The sequence below is a fragment of the Rattus norvegicus genome, chromosome X (assembly GCF_036323735.1).
Source record: "Rattus norvegicus strain BN/NHsdMcwi chromosome X, GRCr8, whole genome shotgun sequence".
NCBI lineage: Eukaryota > Metazoa > Chordata > Mammalia > Rodentia > Muridae > Rattus > Rattus norvegicus.
The window spans coordinates 93,886,404-93,913,827 of NC_086039.1; the positions used below are offsets into that span (position 1 = coordinate 93,886,404).

At 35.5% G+C, this 27,424-nt stretch overlaps 1 protein-coding gene across 1 annotated transcript; it reads left to right on the forward strand.

Moving 5' to 3' along the window:
- The first annotated feature begins 2,340 nt into the window (after nt 1-2,340).
- Nucleotides 2,341-23,876, forward strand: Hdlbpl2 (high density lipoprotein binding protein like 2). Its single transcript, NM_001419543.1, has 3 exons — nt 2,341-2,393; nt 16,880-17,017; nt 19,990-23,876. The coding sequence occupies exon 3, from the start codon at nt 20,086-20,088 to the stop codon at nt 23,836-23,838; it is 3,753 nt and encodes a 1,250-aa protein (NP_001406472.1). The 5' UTR covers nt 2,341-2,393; nt 16,880-17,017; nt 19,990-20,085; the 3' UTR covers nt 23,839-23,876.
- The last annotated feature ends 3,548 nt before the right edge of the window (nt 23,877-27,424 follow it).

Consider the following 27,424-nt stretch of genomic DNA (forward strand, 5'->3'; position numbering starts at 1 on the left):
CTGTTCTCTTATGATGCCATGTAGTCCTGTTTTCTGTTGCTTTGGTTCCTGCCCTTGCCTCTTGCCATCAGGTTGTCTCTGGTGTTAGCTTGTTTTGCTGTCTCTGACAGTGCCTTGACCCTCCTGTGTGCCTGTTTGTCATTACTCCTGTAGACCTGGCTTCTTTCAGCTGAATGGGGAAACAGATAGATGCTCCTGGGTTTTTGTTACCTGAAGCCTCCATGTGGGTGGTTTGGAACAGAAGAGTTGGCCTTACCTCTGCTCTCAGATATGTTGGCACTCCTGGCAATTGGCTTTCAACTCTGGGCACAGACAGAAACTGGAAGGGTCCTACTCCTGACTGCTCCTAGAGTTCTTTGCCCAGAGGGTACGGAGCGCACTAAACAGGTTCCTCTTGTGTCAAGAACGTGAGAAGAAGTAGTTGTCTCCTCTGAGGCCTCAGGATTATCAGCACTTCTGAGAGCCCAGCTCTCTCCCCTATGGGAATTGGGTATAGAGAACTTGATCTGGCTTTATTCTTAAGTGCAGCTTTCATTGGTGGACATCCTGAAGTTATGGTACTATCAACATCTTAAGGGTCTCCACTGAAACCTGGGTCAATACTCATCTTTACTCTTTCATATAATGGTCTCTGATTGAGACCTTGGATGTAATTTCATCATATCTGACCTCATTATCTTTGCCAAACCTTATTGAAATTATTGACAACATTTTTAAGTGTTGTATTTTGCATGTGTGCAAAATCAGCACTAAATGGATACTGCTGTCAAATTTTCTTGACACCTTAAGATTACCTTTGATCTTTGTCTCATACAGCTATAGTGGTCTCCTTATCTCTTGAAGGTTGAACTCACACAAAACTATTGCTTATGCAATTGATTTCGAGCAGGGAAACCCTTCAGCTATATTATCAGTTTGGTTTCTTCCTTTACAATTCAATTTCCATTTTTATTATCTAGAAACATCAATAGATTATGTTTCACCATAAATATATCTTTCTTGTCTCAATAAAAATTCTAATCTTTCTCCTGATTGTGCTTATCTCTTTAAGAGTATTATCTGCACTGAGTGTACTCACATACATAAAATAAATAAATCTTTTTTTTAAAAAAGAACATTATCTGTTTTCTCTATGCTCTTCTTATCCAGAATTTTAAACCGTTAATACTCTTTTCTTCACCAAACTATATACTTCAAAAACTTTCACAATGAGACATAGATATGTTGCCTTTAATTTTCTCCAGCACCCAAATTTTTTCATTGATTTTTAAGTCAGCCAAATGTAAACTTTCAGTATAGAAAGAACAAAGTCAAGATCTTTGCCAAATTAAAATGTAAATGCTCTGTTATCAAATTACTGATAATACTTTGTAATAATTGATGCTACAATTTTATGAGTTGAGAATTCTGTGTTCGTAATTCCATAAGCATTCTGGTATTTTACTCTCAGTAGCATGCCCTATAATGCTTTATCTAAAATACAATTCTAAAAACTGCTTTGTTGATCCCATAAACCGTCTCACAACCCCTAGGAACCACAAGAGTATATTTTCTTCAATGACAATCCTTCTTCTCAGTATTTTCTTATCTGCTAGGTTCTTTACTCTCTTTGCACCCAATAACATTAAAAAAGCAACTTAAGATAGAACTAGTTTATTTTGGTTTGTACATTGAAGGTACAGTTCATCATGGTGAAGAGCACATGGTGTTGGTGCTTAGGGTATGGCACTGATCAGAAAACAGAGAAAGTGAAAAGCAATTTCTCAACTTGATTCCTCCCTTTTACCTTTTTACCCAGACTTCAACTCTAGCCCATATGATGTTTCTGCTGACATATAGTGTAGGTAAATGCACTACACTTAAATCTTTACAGAAATTATATCAAAGGCACATCTCCAAAATGCTTTCAAATCCAGTCATGCTGATCGTGGAGTATAGACATACTTTCATTTTCTCATCATCATCAACAACATCCTCATCCTCCTCATCATCATTACTATTATTACTATTATCAGAGATTGTCACTTAGAATTTCCACATTTATATATTTAATTATATTATGTTGATATAATTTCAATAGACTTTTCTATTTGTTTCTTTATAGGATTTGCTCTTCTGAATTAATCTTAAATGTTTTAAGGCAATATATTTACCTGTTAATATATGAATAAAATTCTTTTAAAAAATGCTTTTTACTCTCAAATTCTGTCAAATTTTTACTTCAGAACTGATTTTTTTTCCAGACTCATTTTGACACTGGAGAAAAATGGCCATCTTTGTTAACTTTTGTATTGTGAGGTAAGTATCTCCCTCATAGTTCAGTTGTCATAGGAACCTTCATGTAGATTCAGAAAGCTCCAGCTTTGTCCAGTCTGGTAGTTCATCCTTTCCAGGTATCAAGTTTCTTTTTAAACTTCTTTGGAATTTTATGTAACTTTTCATTGACATTTGAATGTTCTATTAAGTTACACTTGAGTTTGGACCTCTGTTCTATATAATTACTCAATTATGGGATGAGCCATTGTTTAATTATTCCTTCCTAAAAGTATCTTTTAATTTTCAGAGGAATTTCCATGGTCTCATATTCAAGTCTCTTAAGAATGTTTTTTTATTCTTCTTTCTGAATTATTCTTTTCTCATTGTAATAATGAAATTTGTGCCCGTATATTAGAATATACTGAATGTTAGTTTAATATCTTAACTATATACGCATTAGAAACATGTAGTTATCTTGCTTTTCCTTTTAGTCATGGAATCAGAATGTTGATGTCTTTTATAAAATATATTTCATTACCACCATTGATTACTCTGATATTTTACCTTTTTGTTGTTTTGTCTCTTTCTTTTCTTTAAAATTTCTGAACTTTTAAAGGATTCACTTTATCTTTAACAAATGATAATTTTTTGACAAATCTCACAACAATTTATTCTAAGTATATGAGTGTCTAATAATAATCTTCTTAGAAAGCATATTTGTTGAACAATCATCTTTAATTTATTAAAAATATAATAGCCTTCAGTACAATGGACTGTTTTTCATTACTTCATGAACTCTAATATTGATACTATTTCTTTAAAACTATATTTTCTAAAATTAGCCAATATTTTGTTATATTATTTCCTTTCCTGTTCCTAATTATCAAAAGTTTATACTCATGAATTGGACATTTGTTCCCAATCTTAGCCTAGGCCAATCCAGGTACTGGGAGTAGTTTGCTTGTTGTTTGCACTAAGTCAAGAGAACTTACAATTATTTCTGAGTTGTCTTTTTAACCTCCATATAATCAGTATTTCAGAGCTATATTAAGGTACTCTGAATATTATACTTTACATGAAATAGTTAAACATTTTCTGCACACTACTGAATGTCCAATTTATCTTTGACCTTTGACTACTGCAACAGAGTATTTTACAAAGTACTGGTACCTTAACTTTTCCTTATCCCAAGATGTTGTACTTTATTTCCAACGTTTTTGTTGAGTTACTGAATTAGATCAGTCTTTTTTTTTCCGTGTCATACTTTATTGATTACATTTGACTATCTCTTCACTAATAACTTGTTGTCTTATAATTAGTGTTATAATCTTATTTGTCATAACTTTTAGTAGCATATTTTCATTGTGAAAAATAAAACACTACTCTCTTGTGTCCTTTTTCCCCATGCCCCATGGTTCTTTTTTCTTCTCCCAATATCCCTCCATAAATAAGTCTAGATACAAAATAGCATAAGCCCTTTGAATTAGATCAGTCTTACATAACCTATGTTACCTGTGAATTTGTTGCAAAAATAAGCATAAATTTGAACACTTAATCCTCCTTCCTCCATATTTACAGTGATGTGCATAAAGCTATGTATCAATAAACCAGTTCGTTTAAATTTTAAGTTACATTTTTTCATTGTCCAGAATTCTCATGATTATTGCCTACTTTAAAACCAATTTATTTGAGACTTGGGTATATAAGTGGTGAATAAAGCTACAGGAGACTCTCTCTCTTCCTTCTGCTCTTCCACTCTTCCTCTCTCTCTCTCTCTCTCTCTCTCTCTCTCTCTCTCTCTCTCTCTCTTCCTCTCTTCCTCTCCTTCTTTCCTGGCTTGACACGATAAAAAAACCAAAAACAAACAAAAAAAAACAAAAGCAAAAAAAACCAATTTATTTAATATAATCATTTAAGTATCTCTTCTCTAAAATGATTAGTACATTATATATATATGTATATATATATGATATCTCATAGCATCATGTGTACCTGCTAACCTTTGTGTTTGTACACATCATTGAATTTGTTTCTAGTAATTGTGCATATGTTTTATATCTCAGTTTTAACAAATCCTACCATTCAGGACATCTATCTAGGTTGCTTTTTCCTCTATGTTGCATTTAAGCACTTAAGATTTCTAGTTAGGTATCTTTTTTTTTCTTATTATTTATTTATTTATATTTTTTTATTAACTTGAGTATTTCTTATATACATTTCGAGTGATATTCCCTTTCCTGGTATCCGGACAAACATCCCCCTCTCTCCTCCCCTTCCTTATGGGTGTTCCCCTCCCAACCCTCCCCCCATTGCCGCCCTCCTCCCACCAGTCTAGTTCACTGCGGGTTCAGTCTTAGCAGGACCCAGGGCTTCCCCTTCCACTGGTGCTCTTACTAGGATATTCATTGCTATCTATGAGGTCAGAGTCCAGGGTCAGTCCATGTATAGTCTTTAGGTAGTGGCTTAGTCTCTGGAAGCTCTGGCTGCTTAGCATTGTTGTACATATGGGGTCTCGAGCCCCTTCAAGATCTTCCAGTTCTTTCTCTGATTCCTTCAACGGGGGTCCTATTCTCAGTTCAGTGGTTTGCTGCTGGCATTCGCCTCTGTATTTGCTGTATTCTGGCTGTGTCTCTCCAGAGCGATCTACATCCGGCTCCTGTCGGTCTGCACTTCTTTGCTTCATCCATCTTGTCTAATTGGGTGGCTGTATATGTATGGGCCACATGTGGGGCAGGCTCTGAATGGGTGTTCCTTCAGTCTCTGTTTTAATCTTTGCCTCTCTCTTCCCTGCCAAGGGTATTCTTTTTCCTCATTTAAAGAAGGAGTGAAGCATTCACATTTTGATCATCCGTCTTGAGTTTCATTTGATCTAGGTATCCAGGGTAATTCAAGCATTTGGGCTAATAGCCACTTATCAATGAGTGCATACCATGTATGTCTTTCTGTGATTGGGTTAGCTCACTCAGGATGAGATTTTCCAGTTCCAACCATTTGCCTACGAATTTCATAAAGTTTTTGTTTTTGATAGCTGAGTAATATTCCATTGTGTAGATGTACCACATTTTCTGTATCCATTCCTCTGTTGAAGGGCATCTGGGTTCTTTCCAGCTTCTGGCTATTATAAATAAGGCTGCAATAAACATAGTGGAGCACATGTCTTTTTTATATGTTGGGGCATCTTTTGGGTATATGCCCAAGAGAGGTATAGCTGGATCCTCAGGCAGTTCAATGTCCAATTTTCTGAGGAACCTCCAGACTGATTTCCAGAATGGTTGTACCAGTCTGCAATCCCACCAACAATGGAGGAGTGTTCCTCTTTCTCCACATCCTCACCAGCATCTGTTGTCCCCTGAGTTTTTGATCATAGCCATTCTCACTGGTGTGAGGTGAAATCTCAGGGTTGTTTTGATTTGCATTCCCCTTATGACTAAAGATGTTGAACATTTCTTTAGGTGTTTCTCAGCCATTTGGCATTCCTCAGCTGTGAATTCTTTGTTTAGCTCTGAACCCCATTTTTTAATAGGGTTATTTGTTTCCCTGCGGTCTAACTTCTTGAGTTCTTTGTATATTTTGGATATAAGGCCTCTATGTGTTGTAGGATTGGTAAAGATCTTTTCCCAGTCTGTTGGTTGTCGTTTTGTCCTAACCACAGTGTCCTTTGCCTTACAGAAGCTTTGCAGTTTTATGAGATCCCATTTGTCGATTCTTGATCTTAGAGCGTAAGCCATTGGTGTTTTGTTTAGGAATTTTTTTCCAGTGCCCATGTGTTCCAGATGCTTCCCTAGTTTTTCTTCTATTAGTTTGAGGGTGTCTGGTTTGATGTGGAGGTCCTTCATCCACTTGGACTTAAGCTTTGTACAGGGTGATAAGGATGGTTCGATCTGCATTCTTCTACATGTTGCCCTCCAGTTGAACCAGCACCATTTGCTGAAAATGCTATCTTTTTTCCATTGGATGGTTTGGGCTCCTTTGTCAAAAATCAAGTGACCATAGGTGTGTGGGTTCATTTCTGGGTCTTCAATTCTATTCCATTGGTCTATCTGTCTGTCTCTGTACCAATACCATGCAGTTTTTATCACTATTGCTCTGTAATACTGCTTGAGTTCAGGGATAGTGATTCCCCCTTAAGTCCTTTTATTGTTGAGGATAGCTTTAGCTATCCTGGGTTTTTTGTTATTCCAGATGAATTTGCAAATTGTTCTGTCTAACTCTTTGAAGAATTGGATTGGTATTTTGATGGGGATTGCATTGAATCTGTAGATTGCTTTTGGTAAAATGGCCATTTTTACTATATTAATCCTGCCAATCCATGAGCATGGGAGATCTTTCCATCTTCTGAGGTCTTCTTCAATTTCCTTCTTCAGTGTCTTGAAGTTCTTATTGTACAGATCTTTTACTTGCTTTGTTAAAGTCACACCAAGGTACTTTATATTATTTGGGTCTATTATGAAGGGTGTCGGTTTCCCTAATTTCTTTCTCGGCTTGTTTCTCTTTTGTATAGAGGAAGGCAACTGATTTATTTGAGTTAATTTTATACCCAGCCACTTTGCTGAAGTTGTCTATCAGCTTTAGTAGTTCTCTGGTGGAACGTTTGGGATCACTTAAATATACTATCATATCATCTGCAAATAGTGATATTTTGACTTCTTCTTTTCCGATCTGTATCCCCTTGACCTCCTTTTCTTGTCTGATTGCTCTGGCTAGAACTTCAAGAACTATATTGAATTTGAATAAGTAGGGAGAGAGTGGGCAGCCTTGTCTAGTCCCTGATTTTAGTGGGATTGCTTCAAGTTTCTCTCCATTTAGTTTAATGTTAGCATCTAGTTAGGTATCTTACAAGAACATATTTCATTAAAGGAGATAAGTATTTCTCCTGCCTTAAAGTATCTTTAGGATACCATGTTTCACTTAAACTTTTGGTTTTAGATAATTATCTTGAGTTTGCAAAACAGGATTTCCCCCTTATCAGAAGAAGTCTCTGTCCTTGTATGTGTAGGGGAAGAATTTGTTAATCTTTTCAAGGAGTATTACTACACATGCATCTTATGATTTGTAGAAGAGGCAATCATTAATTTACCATGGCACTTCAAATTCTACAGAGGAACAATTTGATCTTTTCTCTTCTTTTTCCCACTACTTATTCTTACTTGCAAAAGTACTGATTCATGAAGGACACATTAGATAGGGCCCAAAGCTGATAGACAGGGATGTTTGTCCTCAGATTTTAACTAGATATCCATCATCATAATATAATCATATTTCTCGCAATAAATTTCAGGAAGAAGAGTATTGCCTAACATTAATTATGCTTATGCTTTAATGTTACTTGCTTGTGGTGATGCATGACTTTAATTACATCAATTGATAGATATAGGCAGAATAATCAGAAATTCATGGTCATTCTTGATTAAAAAGAAAATTCAAGGCCTGCACATGAGATAGACTCTCAGGTACAATAATAGTAATATATAAATATTTCAAACATACAAAAATTGCTATTAAGCTTATTTGTGCAAATATGTATATGGGAAGCATTTGTGACATGTTTTGGCATGTTTCAGGATCTTCTTTCTCAATGATGAATTGCACAAAAACAAATGTATTATTATAGATAATGAGATAGTTATTTAAGACAAATACAAATTAGCTTGGAATTATCCTAAACTGGAATCATGGATTTGCTCTCCAAACATGGAAAGATAAGAAGACCATGACTTCTTCCTTTTTTGTATTTTAATTTATTTTCTTTTAATTTTGCCTTGTTGAATTTGCAACAAGTAATGGTAATCTTCTTCCAAACATCTGGTGCAAATGCTTGTTTTTTACACATCAATATGTGGATTTTTTCTCTGCTGCCCTATTTCCTATTTTAACTCACGTCTAGCCAAAACCAGTGTAGTATGAAAACTCTTTTCCATTAACAGAAGCAAGCAATCATCTGTGTGAAAGAGCATAGACACTGCCTAATGCAGACCACAGAATTTTCTTTTTATTCTTCCTACCAATAGAGATGATTCTCCTCTTCATGATCAGGTTTTGTATGGGTTATAAAGTAGGTAGCTCTGAAGGGCCAGCACATTTACTTTAAGAAGTTGTTTTATTCTACAACATACTAATTGAGTACTGAGATTTAATATACAAGAATCTGAGTGATAAGCTAAAATCAGAAGCATGAATAATAGAGCCACTGTGGGTATTATTCTCAATAAGAAGCTCTTCATTTATTTAGAGATAAATACTATTAGGTGACTCATAATGAATATTAGAGTTTAGATTTGTCTGTACCTTAATCATCTCTTCTAATTTTATATGACTTTGTTCAACTTTCATTAAATTAATTTAAAAGTAGCATATTTATTGAACATTATGCTAATCACTCCCACATTGGTTCCAGAATATCTAAATCCAGCAATTCTGAAGGAAATTTTGTGTAAATCGGTGAAAGCTTTCTCAACAGAAACTCCAATGGTCTGCCTTATCTACTGTCTTAGCAGAAAAAGTGTATATACTGATGTTACTAATGCTGTAATTTCCATGGGGCACACAAAACCATTCAGTTTATTCCAATGCAGTCCTACTAACACAAAACTGGCTTATCAGTATTTAGGATGCCAAGTACTATAAGTTTACTAATATCTACTGCTGTATTTTTCTTCTTTCTATTAGAAATGTGTAACTAGGAGTTCTTGAGAAAGGATCCCAAATTGATAAGGAAAATTAGGAAAGACTTCCCAACTATACTATAATTTGATAAGTTGGATGGACACGGAATTTGCTGTCTTGGAATTAGAATAGAAAATTCCCTTCTTTCACAAAGAAGCCTTTCTGATGACAGTTGTGGTTTGCTCTAATGTTTGTGTTATGTTAATTTGGTCCATAAATTGTACAAGAATCTGCATGTCCATATATATGATGGTAAGGATTCCTGCCCTCTGTTGGTTTTGAATAGTAAATAAAGCTGCCTGCTGCCAATGGCTGGACAGGAAAACAGAGGTGTTAATTTCAGAATTCCCAGGCAAGGGACAAAGGGAGGAGAAAAGGATAGCTGCCATGCTGTGGAAGGAAGAATAACATCAAGCTTGGAAGGTACAGAAGATAGGAAGGGAGTCTTCATGTAGGTGACAAGGAATGCAGTCAAAAGAGCTGTGGGTCTATGTTCAATACAGCTTAGAGGAAAGCACACCACTGCCACTGCATAGATTTAAGCAGGATTAATGAGATTCTACTACAAATAGCCTATAGGTTTATAGCAGTATAGGAACTGTGGACCAAGTGTGTGTATAACAAAAAGATATTGAAAAGATGTACAGTATTATAAAGGGATTTATGCAACCAGATCCCTAAAAGATAAGAGTTGGTTTCCAAGGAAATAATAATTTTGCATATTGAAGGAGTGGCTATTGTGTGAGAAGTTTGTTAGGTTATATTCTGAATGATAAGCATAAGAAGGTTGAATGGTGGACAACGGTTAAGCTTCTTTGCTATCATTATTTAGTGATAAAAATTTATTATTTGACAGAGGAATACCAGTGGCTTGTGCCTAATATCATTGTTTATTTTAACAGATTAAGAACAGGTTCTGAAAAAATAAATTATCTATTGCCCAAGGACATAATAAAAGTGGGATATGTAAGAGGTATAATCTGAAATATCATCTTCCCCTTACTCTGAGCATGTTTCTTCTCCTTTCCTTATCAACTACCCAATGGATTTGGACATTTAGAATCCCTATAAGCAATATGCCAGTCCTAACAATATAAGGAAAATACTTAGAAACTGAGTTGTTCAAAGACACTCATGTAGCTCTTTAGTTCAAATAAATGTCCTGAAGGAACGGTCTTCCAATTTTGGTATTTAAACCTCAGGCTTCTCTCCCATCCTCAACTGGTGATTTCACTCTATGTAACATACTTCAAATGGCGTATATTGCCTTAATGTGGGTCATTTAATTTGTACTGTCAGAATCCTCTAAAGGATTGCTTGCAGTTGTTACATTTTAGGACAAAGCCATCAATGAAATGAGTTGTTGAGATTATATATCTTCATTGCAATACGTGCAAACAGATTGCTTATTCCTGTAGCAAAAGGAAGAACAAATAAAAGCAAAATAAAATATTTCATTTTGCCTAGAACACCTAAACTGCCCTGCATTGGTCTAGGATTCTAGAAGAGATACTGGATCACAGACTGTTTTAGAACACTTAAGACAATATACACTAGTTTTGAAGAGAACTTTCAGATCTTCCATCAATTCACAGATATAGATATTATCTTTTAACTCTTCACTATGTTTGAAGCTTCTGATTTTATATTGGGTATGTGAAGCTAGGTGTCGAGTTCTTGTGTTTTGACATCTATGGAGATGTTCAATACAACCTTGAAAAAATTTCTTTCATCAAAGGTCAAGACAATTCTAGAATTGTTAGAATTTCTTTGTGTACTTCAAAAGCGAAAGAGATCATAGCTTTAGATACATTACAGAATTTCTAGAATTCTATTGAGCAGCTGAACAAATCTCATCTCAACTGAGGAAATGGACATTGACAGACGATCAGGATTAGATGAATAAAAACCTGGTCTACAAATTTACACATTACTTGTAGAGTAAAGTATTGTCTTTGGGTACCAAGCTAATTTTATCTATAGACTAGAAGGATAGATTTCCAGAAAAAGAGCTAGATCAAATAAATGTCTCAGTATCAATAAATAGATTAATCTCCTTACATGATACATCTAAAGTAATCAAAAGTTCTTCAGTAAAGATGAAGATTTCAGGAAATGGAGTCAACTTCATCCCCAGGTATTATTACTCTTACAAGGTAGCTGTGATATTGGAACTGACCCCTCTATACTGAGAAGAGGCACAATTCATATATATCCCAGTGCAATGACTCATAGAACATTGACTAGTCAGCAATACTATATGGTTCTTGACCCTGGTGCTTGTCTGAGACCTTCTTTTATATACATGAAGATGTATTTATTTATTATATATAAGTACACTGTAGCTATTTCTGAGCCCTTCCACTGAAAGGTACATGGGCTTTTCCTTTTGATCACTGAAGACTACCACAGATACGCTGGTATTTAAGCTGGACCAATATGTTACTCAAGAAATAACATAATCTGAACACAACCATCTGGGTTTCTATATTTCTTCTCTTTTGTTCCCATTGCTCATCCTCAAGTTATTGCTTGTTGAACTACAAGATTTTGGTGTTCAATAGAAAAAATCTGAGGGATCTAAGGATTAATCTATAATTTCTGAAGCCATCTTTGTATGTCCAGGACTTATTGGCTATTATCAATACTAAAGAGCTTCTTCTGGCAATAAAGGAATCAAGTTGGTGAACTTCAACTAGCATGTTGAGATATAAAGCAAGAATTAATTCACGTTGAGTGAAATTTCTGATCCTGTCAAAGGTAACAAGTTCCTTAATACATTTTATTTAGTTAGGCTTTCTAATATTAACCTATGATTATCACTCAATCCAGGAGTTCTGGTCTTGAAGATTTTGATTACTATGAAGACAGACATAATGCTTTTGACATTATCCCATCTATATCCTTTTTAGTTTCTTCCCAAATTTTTCTGTTACCTTATCCCCCTTAGAGGTACAATCAAGTGGTATAACAGAAAAGTGTTTTATGCAAATTCATAAGCTAAAGGTCTCGAAGTTGCTAATGAATCAAGATGTGTCATCATATTCAGTTCTATGCATCTCCTTGTGTTATTTAAGGCTATATTTTTAAAACAAGACCTGGACTTGAATTGCTCCATGGTTCCCAATACATCTTTCCTTGAATAGAGTATTGTAAATACAGAAAAGGGTTGTATTTATAGGAGTCTCCACTTTAAGCATCACTTGTAAAAATGGATTTCCTTTCATCTGGCACTTTGGGTGAACTGACTACTACTCTGGTTAGACATAGCTTTTTAGACTGAGGAAAGATATTTCATATGAATTCTGATGTCTATTTTTTTCTGTTTGAAAATGGGCTTTCCACAGTTACATATACCATAAAAGACATATCAGGATTTGAATGGTTACAGTTTTAAAACAGTATCTTGGTTTGTTGTTGTTGTTGTTGGTGGTGGTGGTGGTTTTTTTTTTCCTCATCTGTATTAAATTGGAATTTCTTATTTACATTTTGAATGAACAAAGATTTTAAACTATCCCCCACTGACCCTGCTGTGCTGTGAGGACATGTCAGAAATGTGGTCACAGAGTAGTATCCTATAGCTTCCCAGGTGTGTCTGCCCCTCTGAATGTGAAGCTCTGTCTCCCACAGGATTTGGGTACTGGGAGCTGTTTTACCAGGTCCCTTCAGATCCGGGCACAGTCTGAACAGCAATGTTCCTGCAGCTTGCGTGCCCCTTTCTTCCTGTTCCCAGAGGCCCTATACAGCTTCCTCTTGGGCCAGGGATGTGGGCCAGGGTGGGCAGTAATGGAGGTCTTTCCTGCCCTGCAATCTCAGGAGTGCCCACCTGTTTGGGCGATGAGCTCTCTCTCCCACAGGGTTTGGGAGCAGGGAGCTGTGGACCGGGATATGCGAGGTTCCTCAGTGAGCCATTCTTATCATCCACTCCAGATCAGTGTCTGGGAAGATGAAAGGAAGAAGCAAAGAAATAGATAAGTGAAAATTCGTTGTACACACATAAATTCAGTTGATGCAGGAATGTCTAGGTACAGAAAGATCTTCTAAGGATCCAGTGGCTTTGGGGATCTTGTGTAGTCTTATCATTACCATATTAGCTAATCTGGTGACTACTACTGTCTTGATTAATAACAAGAGTTGTGATCTGGGCAGATCTTGTGGATATTTGTCAAGGCAACAGTATCATGATAACTTAGACCAATTTATTTTCAGAACATAAGTCATCATTTGTATATCACAGACTAAGTATCAAATACTACCAGTAGCTTTGGTCCATAAATATAAGTCTTAACTTAGAAGCCTCTTCCTTGCATACACAACACATATACTTTCTTGTGTTGACATAAACATAAATTAAGCTACCTTTATTGAAAAATGAGAGAGAGAGAGAAAGAGAGAGAAAGAGAGAGAGAGAGAGAGAGAGAGAGAGAGAGAGAGAGAGATTCCCAGGCACATTCTTGGCCCTCAAAAATGGCCATAGCATATGGCATTGCTCAGAAAGAAAAGGAAAGAGAAATGGTGAAGTTGTTTTTCATATGATATGAACAAATCTGTCCATAGTTTCCAAGACCAAGGAAAGAAGGAACAGTAATACCTTGGCTCCTCTTCTGAAAGACAAAAGAAGACTTCAGCATCATTTCATGTTTATCTACTAGCTTGCTCTTCAGATTTAAGGGAAAGATTTGGGTCCCAAGAGGGTACCTGCTAAAGTGTTTCTGACTTGTGTTTCTTAAGAATTAAATGTATAGAGATGTGTGCATAATTTTAGGAAATGAGATAGGTTATTAAAGAAGAGAAAGAAAAGCAAGAGGTTGTTAAAGAGCTGGGCCAAATGGGAGGGAGAGTTAGGTACCTCTGTGAAATTTATGGGTTATTTCACTATTTATACTTTTCTGGTTTTGATGCATTCTCGCAGGTAGCCAGTATAGGGGAAGACTTTCAATCTTCTGTTGACACCACCTTTTTAAAAGCATTATTATGTAATGTTATTCTATGTAATGTCATTCTCTATTTCCTATTTTTCTCTACAGAATCAAAGAAATTATAATAAATTAAATAAGCTTGAAAGCACCATTCAGAATATATGAGTGCTGCCTTGAACCTGTCTCATAATTATTTCATCATGTAGTAGAAAAACATGCATAGACAAGATGCTACTACATACATATATTCACATATACATATATACATGCAAGACAATGATTATATATCTTAACAAAAGATAGTGGTTATGAATAAATTTTAAATTATATGCACATATGCACAATTACATAATGCACACTTATAATAAATTAATGTTTAAAATAATATATTAATTATTTTCACACAACCAAGTCAATTTTTATTGTCAGGCAAAAAAATGTTGAAATATTTCAGACAAAATTTGTGTATGTATAACCTTTATTCTAATTGCTAAACCATAGCATTTAAAAATACTGAGAGAGGGTGTAGCAGTTAAAAAGACTTGCTGCTTTTACATAGAATCAGCGTTCAGTTCGCACTGTACAAGTCCGAAGTTCTCAAATGGTTCTCAAACGGCTATAATCATAGTTTCAGAAGATTAAACAATGATTTTCTGGACCCCAGAGGACATCTAAACACACACACACACACAGACACACACACACACACACACACACACACACACACACACACACACACACATACATATGCTATTTTGTTAAAAATGATCTTTTACCTCCTCAGGTCTAATAGATAAAGCTAAGTTAGCTTTCATGTGAATTTGAAAGCAAATAGTTTTAATTTTGCAAATAAATCTGAATTGTTTAAACTACTTCTTCCCAGGAATTCTACTAAAGATATATATATATATATATATATATATATATATATATATATATATATAATTTTTCCCTTAATCAATTATATAGTAGCATAATTTCTTATGGTATGTTTATTTCATATTATCAAGGTTTAAAATATTTCTGACCAAATTTGTGAATGCACATCAGAATACATATCACAAAATATATAAAACACTATATATGAACAACAAACTACATATAAACCAACATACACACACACACACACACACACACACACATATCACCTTCACCTACCAATGCTACCAAGAATGATGCTTTTTTTTTTTAATTAACTTGAGTATTTCTTATTTACATTTCGAGTGTTGTTCCCTTTCCTGGCTTCCAGGCAAACATTCCCTTAATCCCTCCCCCTCCCCTTCTCTATGGGTGTTCCCTTCCCCATCCTCCCCCCATTGCCGCCCTCCCCCCAACAATCACGTTCACTGGGGGGTTCAGTCTTAGCAGGACCAAGGGCTTCCCCTTCCACCAGTGATCTTACTAGAATATTCATTGCTACCTACGAGGTCAGAGACCAGGGTCAGTCCATGTATAGTCTTTAGGTAGTGGCTTAGTCCCTGGAAGCTCTGGTTGCTTGGCATTGTTGTTCATAAGGGGTCTCGAGCTCCTTCAAGCTCTTCCACTTCTTTCTCTGATTCCTTCAACGGGGGTCCCGTTCTCAGTTCAGTGGTTTGCTGCTGGCATTCGCCTCTGTATTTGCTGTATTCTGGCTGTGTCTCTCAGGAGCGATCTACATCCGGCTCCTGTCGGCCTGCACTTCTTTGCTTCATCCATCTTGTCTAATTGGATGGCTGTATATGTATGGGCCACATGTGGGGCAGGCTCTGAATGGGTGTTCCTTCAGTCTCTGTTTTAATCTTTGCCTCTCTCTTCCCTGCCAAGGGTATTCTTGTTCCCCTTTTAAAGAAGGAGTGAAGCATTCACATTTTGATCATCCGTCTTGAGTTTCATTTGTTCTAGGCATCTAGGGTAATTCAAGCATTTGGGCTAATAGCCACTTATCAATGAGTGCATACCATGTGTGTTTTTCTGTGATTGGATTACCTCACTCAGGATGATATTTAAGAATGATCCTTTATATATTTTGTTCCAGGAACATTTCTTGAAAAGATATTGATATTAATATGTAAATTAGTATTCTTAGGATTATCTAAATTTTTTATGTATTTTGAGCAATATATAGAAGGGAAGCCTTTTATTTGATCTAAATTAACGTACAAATTAAGCTATTTTGACATATTTTTGTTACAAGAATATGACTCTAGCCTTGTATCAGCTCTCTGGTCTGTGTGAGCTCTTTTGAATGAATTTAAAGGAGACACACAGATTATAGTGCAGAAGAATATGGAAAGAAGATACACATTAAGATAAGATTGAGTTGATTTCAGAGTAAAGTGTGAGACCCTTAAGGATTGTGACTGATCAGTGTTGAAAGGAACCATTGTGTAAAACACGCTCTCATGAAGTGACTAGGTGAGAGTGTACAGAGAGTTCATTGTGTCAACCCATATGCTGAGATAGAGTCATTGCTTCTTAATTTTGGAAAAGATGGGTTTTTGACATTGTTTTCTGACCCAGATGATTAACAGGCTTATATGTATTTACTTTTGAGGAGACAAGAGTATGTCTTTATTCTTCACAGAAAGGCTCTGCTAAAGAATAATTTTATGTATATTGTACACTTTGGAATGTCAAATAAATTTCTTAGACCAAAAATTGGGCAGAAAACAAAAGATATTCGAGGAACAGTTTAAAATATATGAAATAGTCACGCTTCACCAGTGACAAATTCATTTTCCATAGTTGTCCTCAAAAAGACCCTTATACCCAAACCTTCCATTGTTTTGCATGATATTTTGATTTTTAAATTTTGTCAATTGTCACAGTTAAAATTGTAAGATGAAGTAATTATGATAGTTTCCTCCTTCTTAAAATGATGTTCTACAAGGAAGGTGGGGGGGGGGTCGTCCTCAGGCGATATCATTCAATCCTGCTATTTTAGAATAAGTTGCCTAAAGTATTTATTTCCATCCCTGATATTGATTTTAGACAACATCACATTTTAAATACTGTATCATTCTACATTTCAACCAACTGAAAAATTCTCGTTGTCTTTTCAGCTTTGCCATTCACATTGAGGCCAGTCACCAGTTCCATGAAGTTTTCATCTCTAATTATTATAGAGCCCTGTGAGCTAAGTCTGTGCTCTCAGAGATTTATCATCAAGCAGAAGCCTATAAACTGGACAAGAAGAAAAGGTAGGCTAGAACATGGCAAGCTTTTATGAAAACTAATATTGTATCAGTTTGTTCGAAACTAATTTCAACAATGAAGAATGTTTGACATGATTAGATAACTAACTGCTCAAAGAGGATCTCAGACATAATATTTCAAAATGAGTTTCTGTGTACAGTGGATAGATGGTTAGATATTCTAAATTAAAGTAGAATTAGTTATTTTAAAATAGAGAAATTATCACCAACTGCAGACATAATATTTGGTAAGGGAAGTAAATTACGTGGAGTATCATTTCCACCAAATTTGAAGAAAATTGTATTGACTTAGAATGTATAATATTAAATAAGATCACCCAATCTCAAATTCCACAAATACATGTTCTCTCTCATTTAGAATCTTAGGCTATAGTATATAACATGAGTAAATGTAAATGTAGTTATAACATAACATGTAGAAAGGAGAACAGAAAGTTAACATTAGGTCATAAGGAAAGACCTAATTTACTTTTAGCTTAGTCATATATTTTAAAGAGGGGTTTGGAGGATAGATAAAATCATAAAAATATAATTGATTGTAAAGTTGTAAAATGTAAAGCAAAGTTTCACAAAATCAGAGCATCTCTTCTCACTGTATAGAAATGCACTGAGATATACAGATTTATCTTAGCTGTGTGACATTTTTATTTACAAGTTATTTACAACAAAGTATTTTATGAAAATAAATGAGGAATATTAGCAAATTTTAATTTATATAAAATTAAATTATAATTTATAAAATATAGATATATGTATTTGCAAATAATTGCTAAGAATATTTAGAAACTGTTACTGATTTACAAATATGACCTATAATATTCTAGAATGAAACCATCATTATTCACTAAACTGTATTAAATGACAACTCTATACAACAGAAGAAATATTTTCACAGTGTCATTTAGCATGTAAAATCCCCTTCCTTATAGAAACATAGATGATAGGTAGATAGGGGATAGGTAGGTAGGGAACCCCTTAATTTCATATTAAGGAAATGGAGAGAATTCTTAAGACTTCTGTTTTGTGATCCACATTCTAGAGAATATTATATGACAAATAATATTCAATATTTTAAATTTACTTTATTAAGAATTCACAATTGTAAGAATTGCTCTAGTGTTGCGTCCAAGTCCATTGATATTCACTTCAGATTGTTCTCATTTAATAGTCTTGAAAACCCTGACCCCATTGGAGGAGTTAGGGGAAAGACTGAAGGAAGTGAAGGGGTTAGCAACCCCAAAGGAAAAAAAAACAGCAATATCCATCAACAAGAACCGCAAATCTCCCAGGGAGTAAACCACCAACCAAAGAGTACATGTGGAGGGACCCATGGCTCCAGCCGCATATGTAGCAGAGGATGACCTTATCTGGCATCAGTGGGAGGGAAGCCCCTGATGCTGTGGAGGCTTGATGATCCAGTGAAGACCCAGCATAGGAATGCTACGGTGCTGAGTTCAGATGGGATAGGTAGGTAGGGAGCACCGTCGTAGAATCAGTGGTTACAGAGAAGGGGATGGGATTTAACTGGGAAGGGTGATAACATTTTAAATGTAAGTAAATAAAATAACCAATAAAAACAAACAAACGAAAAAATGTGTGAGAGAACATTTGATTTAAGTCTTTTTAAAAAAGATTTGTTTTATTTTTAATTATTAGTATATGTCTTTGACTGGCTGCAGATACATATACATGGGAGAGCGTGTGCCCCTAGGCTCCATAAAATGTCTCAGATTCACTGGATATAGAGTCATAGACAGATATGACCTGATGACATTAGTACTAGGAGTCAACCTCATTCCTCTTTACACTATTGTACCATCTCTCAAGCCTCCTAAAATTTCTTAATAAATAAAAATATACAACCAGAATAGTACAGGAATAGAAAACATGTGGATACAATTAAGAATCTGTTGCATGGATTTTAAAAGGACAATAGGGATAATGAATAGCTTCCATGGATAAACATTCCAGGTCAGGGGTGAGATTGTTCATTTGGTAGCAGTGTTGGTGATATTTAAACCTAAACTACATCACATAGGGGAAGGTTGTAGAAAGAAAAATGGTCCCTGAGTTTGACACAACAGGCAGTAGTACCTTGTTGTGTATAAAATTCTAGTAGTTGAAGTGGTCCTAAAAAAGGAAATTATATCAGAACAGTTTTTATGACTAATTTTAATAGAAATAGATTGGTTCAGTAATCAGAATGGATAAATTGCCTTATGGTTTAACATGATTGAATCTCACCAATCATAGAAAGCATGTAGATACATTTAAGAATTTGTTGCACAGGAATCAATATTATACTCAATCAATGAATTGAGGTTCAACTGGATGTGCAGTCTATGCATTTTTATAAAATTTCCATATCAAGTAAGCATACAGATTAAAAATATTCTTTTCTTTTCCTGAGTGTGATGGTAGAAATGGAAGTTGTCTGCAAGTGAGCTTCAGGGATCTCTATAGGGTGATAGAAATGTAGTGAATGTGAGTTGCACAGAACCCCAAGTCTGCTAAAACAAATAAAATATTTAATTATGTACAGGAAATGTATGAATTTTTAAGTTATTACTCAATAAAAAAAAGAAAACTAAAAATTCTGGAAATTGTAATACCTTCTTAGAGACTTAAAATTTTCCATATGATTATTGGTATTCAACTGTGCTGTTTGGGGTACTGGTAAAAAATAATGATGCTGAATTAGAAAAATAAAGGTTATTTCTAGTGAATATAAATAAATCAGACTTTCCTTTGGAAAACAGTGGTGGCAGTTTCCTCATAACTCTTATAATTCAAGCATTCCATGTACTCTCAAGATAATAAGTATAGATTAATAGTTGAATTTTGAGCATCTTGTCAAATAAAAATGTATAACTATTAGAATGCAATCTTTTATCTTGAGTCTATAAGTTAATTTAGAAAGAGGTAGCATCCTTAAAGAGTTCGTTTTTCCCATACAGTAATATGCAAGGAGGCAGCTACAGGAAATATTTGTGGTTTTGCTATTGACATTTTATCTGCAACACATCTGAATTGAATCTTCTCAAAAATCAACAATGAATTCCAAAAGAAATTCTGCTTCATACCAAAACATGTCTGTTCAAAAAGAAAATCATTATAAAAGTTCAAATGATGTGGTACATATGTCCAGATATAACAAAGAAGTCACTGAACACCCAAAGAAAATAAACTTTTCAGAAAATCCTGAAGAAACTGCAGAATCATCAAGCATTAATATTTTTAAGGCTGGGGAAATTTCAACCCTCACTCAGGTTTTTCATGTATTACTAGAAAAAGAAAATTATTTGACTCAATTTGGTGAAGGTACATTAGCAAAGTTTTATGCACATATCATGGAAAACACTGGTGTCAACTTAGAATCATCTTTCATCAAAGACCAAGGTCTTTATGTGACAGTGTTTGGCAACTCAGAAGCTGTCACAAATGCTGAGAATGAAATTTTGAAATGGTGTCAAGAAAAATATTTACCTTTAACTCTCATTTCCAAACAAGAACATTGCTTTTTTCTAGACCAGACTGGTGATAAATCACAAGATACGGAGCAAGAAGCTGAAATAAATGCTCAGATCATAAGTCCACATAATCATAGCCATTATATAAATACTGTTGACACAAATCTTACAAAGATGAAGTCTTCAGATGGAAGCCTATCTACATCTGACAGAAATAGTAAGAGTGATATCCAGATATTAGAAATGGAAAAAGCATTTAATCCCCGAATTGGTAAGCCATACCTTCAAGCAAGTGACATTTTCCAAGAAACAGAGGAACATGTCCCTTTTCAACTCTCTAGTGCCAATGAGACAGATGTAGATATTAATGAGAGACAACTGAACGTGGATCAGACACGTTGTCATAAAAATGATATGACTGAGAAGTCCAGTACTATAACTGAGGGTATGATGATGAAGTTTCAAGGCAATTATACCAGAAGCCTCAAAAGAAATTTTCTGGAAGAGATCCTAGAAACAAGTGAAGATTCAACAGGACAATCACCATCAGAAAGCATATCAGATTCTATGACACAACACAGTGAGCCTGACAGTTCTGGGGAAATATTTAATGAAGTTCATGGCAATGATGATGATTATATTGTTTCTTCAATCTTTGCTCCTTCTTGGTTACACAGGTTTATTATTGGTAAGAAAGGTGAGAAAATAGCTGAGATATCAGAGTGTGTGCCAAAGGTTCAAATACACTTTACAGCTAAAGATAAAATAACGCTGAAAGGACCAATAGATGATGTAAATTATGCTCAAGAAAAATTTGACATCATTGTCAAGGACCTAATCAGTAGAATGGAATATACTGAGATAAATGGTGATAGTAAATTTCACAAGTACCTGACAGGGAATAATGGAGCTATCCTAAATAAAATTGCAGAGAGGAACCAAGTCTCTATCACAATGGTTCCTGAAAATGAATTGAACCACACAATTCGAATTGAAGGAGAATCTCTGGGTGTCCAACAGGCCAAAAAAGAACTCCTTGATCTGGCTAATAACTTGGAAGAAGAATACAGCCAGGACATAATCATCAAACACCAATTTCACCACATACTTATTGGGCAAAAAGGTGAAAGAGTTCGTGAAATTTGTAAGAAATTCCCAGATGTTATACTCAATTTTCCACATCCTGCAGAGAAAAGTGATATTGTTCAACTGATAGGGCCAAGATATGAATCAGAGAAGTGTGCACAGTATTTGGAGAATATGTTAACAGATATTAAAGAAAATAATTATTCTATAAGTATTTCTATCATAAAAAAGCTTCACAAAAGGTTAATTGGAAAAGGAGCTTCAAACATTAAAAAAATCTCTGAAACAACCAACACCAAGATTAGTTTTCCACCAGAAAACTGCAATTCAGAAGAGTTTATCATTACTGGATATCCAGAAAATTGTGAAATTGCACGTAACTGGATACTTTCAATTCAGCAAGAGATAGCTGATACTGCAGAGGAGGAAATTACAATTCCTACTAATCTATACAAATATTTGAATAATCCCAAAGAATGTTTATTAAATTCAATCATAGAAGAATGTGGGAAGATCCATCTGCATTTTCCAAAAAACAAGTCAAGCCTGAATAAAGTAATTATCATGGGCTCTGTTGAAAGTGTTGAAAAGGCCAAAGCAAAGCTTCTAAAACTTGCAGAAGAAGAGCAAGCCAAGAATTACTCTGAGAAAATTCGTGTCAAATCACAATACCATCAGTTCCTTGTGAATAAAAATGGAGGTAATATTTCCCAAATCTGTGATGAGACCGGGACATGTGTCCTTTTCCCTAATCATACGAATAAGGATCAAGAATCCCTCACAATTACAGGGAGTGAGGAATCTGTTAAAGAGGTGCAAAAACGACTAGAGGATTTAGTTAAAGACTTTGAGAATGAAGTGGATGATTCCATACTAATAAACCGTAGATTTCACCATTATTTTGTCATGCGGAGGGGGCAGCTTTTAAAAGAAATGACAGAAGAGTATGGTGGTGTAGTTATTACATTTTCTTATGCAGGGAGACAGAATACAAAAGTCACAATAAAAGGTGCAAAACCTTGCGTTGAAGCAGCAAAGAAACACATTAAGGCAATTTTTGAGCCTTTGGGCTCCCAAGTGACAACACGATATGTTATACCACAGAATTTCCAACCTTTTATCATGGGACCAATAACTTCACGAATCCAACAAATTGCTAGGGATTATAAAGTTGAAATCAAATTTCCAGATATAGAGAAGCCAGCCATAAATATGGATCTAGCTACTCAGGAAAAAGGAAAAGAAAAGTGGAAAAAGCCTGCTAAGGACCTTGCTCCTAATTCCCCAAGGAAAAGTGACACCATATTTATCTCAGGCCAAGTGGAAAATTGCAAGGCAGCTACTGAAGCTCTAGCATCTATAATTCCTGTCACTGCTGAAGTTCATGTGCCCCTTCACCTACATCCATATATCATTGGGCACAAGGGAAGTGGTTTACGTAAACTAGTAAAGGAATTTGAAGTTCATATGCAGCCACCACAACCTGGAAAAAATTCTGATATCATATCTATTATGGGTCTTGCAGCAAATGTGGAACAAGCCAAAATGAAATTACAAAAGCGGGTCAAGGCTTTACAAATGGAAATAGAAGATCGGACCCTAAGAAATTTTAAGTTAATGTTCAACCTAGATTCTAAATATCGAGCTAAGATCACTGGTCATAAGGGCTTGCTTATTACTCAAATTTGCACAGAACATGATGTTACTGTCCGTTTTCCAAAGAAAGGAAGCCATGAGGTGCAAGACCAAATCACTATTACTGGTTATAAAGAGAACACTCTAGCTGCTCGAGATGCAATAATGAGAGTGTTACATAAAATTGAAAAAACAATTTCTAAAGAAATCACACTAAACCAGCAGGTTCGTAGCAATGTTTTCGGATTCCGTGGAAAAACCATCAATAAAATCATGGATCAATACCAAGTAGATATACGTTCACCTCCAAAAGGGTCTTATAATCCTAATATCACAGTGACTGGGCTCCCTGATAATGTAGAAAAAGCAATTGAGCATATCCTTAATCTTGAAAAGTATTATCTGTCAGCTGCTGCAAACCATGAATCTCAGCAAGAAGAAGCTAAGAGTATGTCCCTTTGCAATATAGCCATGACACCATCCAAAAGTTTTGTGAGAAAGTATGTTCCCTGTTATGCTAAAACAACCACAAAGCTCCCAGATGTAGATAATTGTGAACACTTTCCAAGATTAAAACAGCGAATATCATCTAAGACTCATCCTTCAAAATTGTGAAAATTATGATCAAAAAATAAAGTGTTCCAAAATTCTCACTCGAAAATGTTATCAATTTTTAATTTATTTTTCTTAACAATCCCATGTATGAGTACTGTGAATACATAATTACTTCACACCATTTTGTTCCCTCAAAACTCAACCACGCTTGTCTATTCTCGAGCAAGTACACCACACACACACACACACACACACACACACACACACACAAACACAAACACACACACATACACTATTAAATCAATTTAGTACTGGGATAAGGGTTGAAAATATAAAAAAAAAAAACATTTGTAATAACACATATCCTGAAAAGAAAGCCTTTTTGTTTTGTGAGTTAAAAGTCTATTATCAGCTACCCAGTACAGTAGGAGGTTCCTGATTGCTTCCATAAATAGCAATAACAAATGAATGTCTGTTTACAGATCAGTTCCTTATGTGAGAATGTTAGATAATTAGTAAGAATGGAAGAATGGACCAATAAATAACTGAGTAAACATTCATACCATGAGTAGAAGTGGACACACATTAACCTAGTGCTTGCACCAATCATTTTACAATATAGTCCTGAAAGAAATCCACATAGCCTATCCTCTGCCTATAGTTTCCAGCTCAAAATCCCTACTTGGCGTCAAAATTCACCTGCTTATCAAGAAAAGGAAATGTAACATACAGGTATCTCTCTACACCAACAGAAAAGTAGGGAGATTTTACATAGCTTCACACAGAGTTCCAGGGACTTTGATTCCTAAAAGAATGGATAAAACGTAGTACAAATACAGTGTTAGCAAAAATCAAAAACAAATCGACAAAACAAACAAAAATAACCACCTAGGTTCTTTTGGACAAGAAAATGAAGCTAATTACTCTTCAAAATGATCTTCATTAGAAGAAAAAACTTGGATCTATGCGGTGTGGGTAGGGCCTGGTCAGATTTTGAGTTGGGAGAGCAATTATGAGTGACAGAATGTATCAGTGGGAGAGGAGGAAGGATGGGGGATATTTCAACAATATGGGTAAAAAAAGTCATTTGGAGAGATACTACAAAGTGGCAGAGTAGGAAAAATAGAAAACATATACAGCATAATGGGTTGAGGTAGAGATAAAGGAGAGAGTCCCTTTACATAATCACAAAGAAAATGGAAATTCCTAACTTTTATACATTTTTCCAGTGGTAAAGGGAAGTTATATGGTATGTCACTTAGTCTGATTAGTCTATAGGGCAATAAGTATGAAATAGGCAAGCAATGGATAGGATTAAAAACTTACTTTGCAGTTGCAAGAGGTAGATTGGCTTCCTATTTAGTTCATATCCCCCATTCATACCATGTTTGGATTTTTGTGTTGCAATCTACACAGCCAGGACTGTTAAATGTCATGAACAGTGGTTAGAAATGGCTTGGTTTCAAATGTCAGGTAGTTTATAAGCAAAAATGTATAGGTTTATATTTTACCTTGCCAGAGGTAAAACCTCAGAAAAATTAGATAGAAGACAGAATTCCAAGTAGCCATTGAGCCAACTTGGCAAAAACCCCACCAACCTGCTAATAGTTTAAGAATATATTTCCCTCTTCCTCTCTCCCTGACTACATTTCTGTAGCCAGACCTTCAGATATCACATTCCTCCTGGGCAGTGAATACAGAGTCTTCCAAATTTTACAGCCTCCACTCATAGGTATTCAACCTAATAGTCCAAGTTCTAGATATTATGGGGAATAGGTATGTGCAAAGCCCACAGCAAAGAGAAAGTTTTAAATCACCATGCAAATAAATGAAAAGGCAAATGAACATCAGAGAATAATATGGTTGTAAGATTAAAAAATGAGAAACTTCTAAGTGAGATGGAGGAACCAGGAAAGTAAGAACCAAGCACAGTACTCTTAGTGTGCCAAGGGTTGTCTAAATTGCAGTAGAATCTGCCTTTGTTTCAAGAACAAGTAGAGGAAGGATGTCAAGAATAAAGAAGTACATGCTTTTAAATATTAATTATGACTTTTGAAACTCTACAACAAATTAGAATTCAGGTTTTACTATTTACTACAATAACCATTGGCAAAATCATCTTTGTTCCTTCAAATTTCATGATCTCAAGTAATCCACTAAATAAGCTGTCATTGTAATATGTGAGTGAGATTGGAAGAATAGAAATTAATGACGATAATGATGTAAATCATTTTAAGAAAAGGAATGGTAAGTTTTTATTTTCTAAATTATTACTTGTTTGATAAAACAAAAGGGGAAAAATAAGTCCAAAAACAAAACAAAGATAGAAAGAAAGAAACAGAGACAATCTGCCCATTTCTACCTAGACATTTTAACATTTTATTGCAGTGGTTGTTTGATGGCCTGGCTTCTAACATACTTGCATATGCGAGCTAAAGAACAGACACAAACTAGACCTCTAGCAGCCTAAACAGCAGCTTGCCACTTTCTGAGATTTGAAACACCTACAGCAATAAATTCTGGTCTATCTAGCAGGAAAAAAATGTTTTTGAAATTTTTTTTTATTAACTTGAGTATTTCTTATATACATTTCGAGTGTTATTCCCTTTCCCAGTTTCCGAGCGAACATCCCCCTCCCCCCTCCCCTTCCTTATGCGTATTCTCCTCCCAACCCTTCCCCCATTGGCGCCCTCCCCCCAACAGTCTAGTTCACTGGGGGTTCAGTCTTAGCAGGACCCAGGGCTTCCCCTTCCACTGGTGATCTTACTAGGATATTCATTGCTACCTATGAGGTCAGAGTCCAGGGTCAGTCCATGTATAGTCTTTGGGTAGTGGCTTAGTCCCTGGAAGCTCTGGTTGGAAAAATTTTTATTAGATATATTTCTTTATTTACATTTCAAATGTTATTCCCTTTCCCAGTTTCTTATGCATAAATACCCATCTCATCCCCCTACCCCAATATGGACATTACCCCCATCTACGCCCCTTACCGCCCCCACACCTGACATTCCTCTGACCAAGGGCTTCCCCTTCCACTGGCACCCTAACAAGGCTATTCTCTGAAACAAAGCAGTTGGAGCTGTGGGTCAGTCCACTTACAGACTTTTGTAGTGGTTTAGTCCCTGGAAGCTCTGGTTTATTAAGATTGTTGTTCTTATGGGGTTGCAACCCCCTTCAGCTCTTTCAGTCCTTCCTCTAATTTCCCCAAAGGGGGTCCTATTCTCAGGTCAGTGGTTTACTGCTAGCATTCACCTCTGTATTTGACATGCTCTGGGTGTATCTCTCAGGAGAGATCTATATCCTGTCCATTTCAGCATGCAATTTTTAGCTTTATCAATCTTATCTTGTTTTGGTAGTTGTATATATATGGGCCACATGTGGAACATGCCCTGAAGGGCTGCTCCTTAAGTCTCAGCTCTAAACTTTGCCTCCACATCCCCTGCTATGGATATTTTTGTTTCCCCCTTTAAGAAAGAGTGGGAGCATCTGCAGTTCGGTCTTCCTTCTTCTTGAGCTTCCTGTGGTCTGAGGATGGCATCTTGGATAATTCAAGCTTTTGGGCTAATATCCACTTATCAAAGAGTACATACCTTGTGTGTTTTTCTGTGATTGTGTTACCTCATTCAGAATATTTTCAAGTTCATTT

Bases quoted from the DNA above. Each gene is read 5' to 3' on its own strand.
- Hdlbpl2 (NM_001419543.1), top strand. From the start codon at position 20,086: ATGAATTCCAAAAGAAATTCTGCTTCATACCAAAACATGTCTGTTCAA.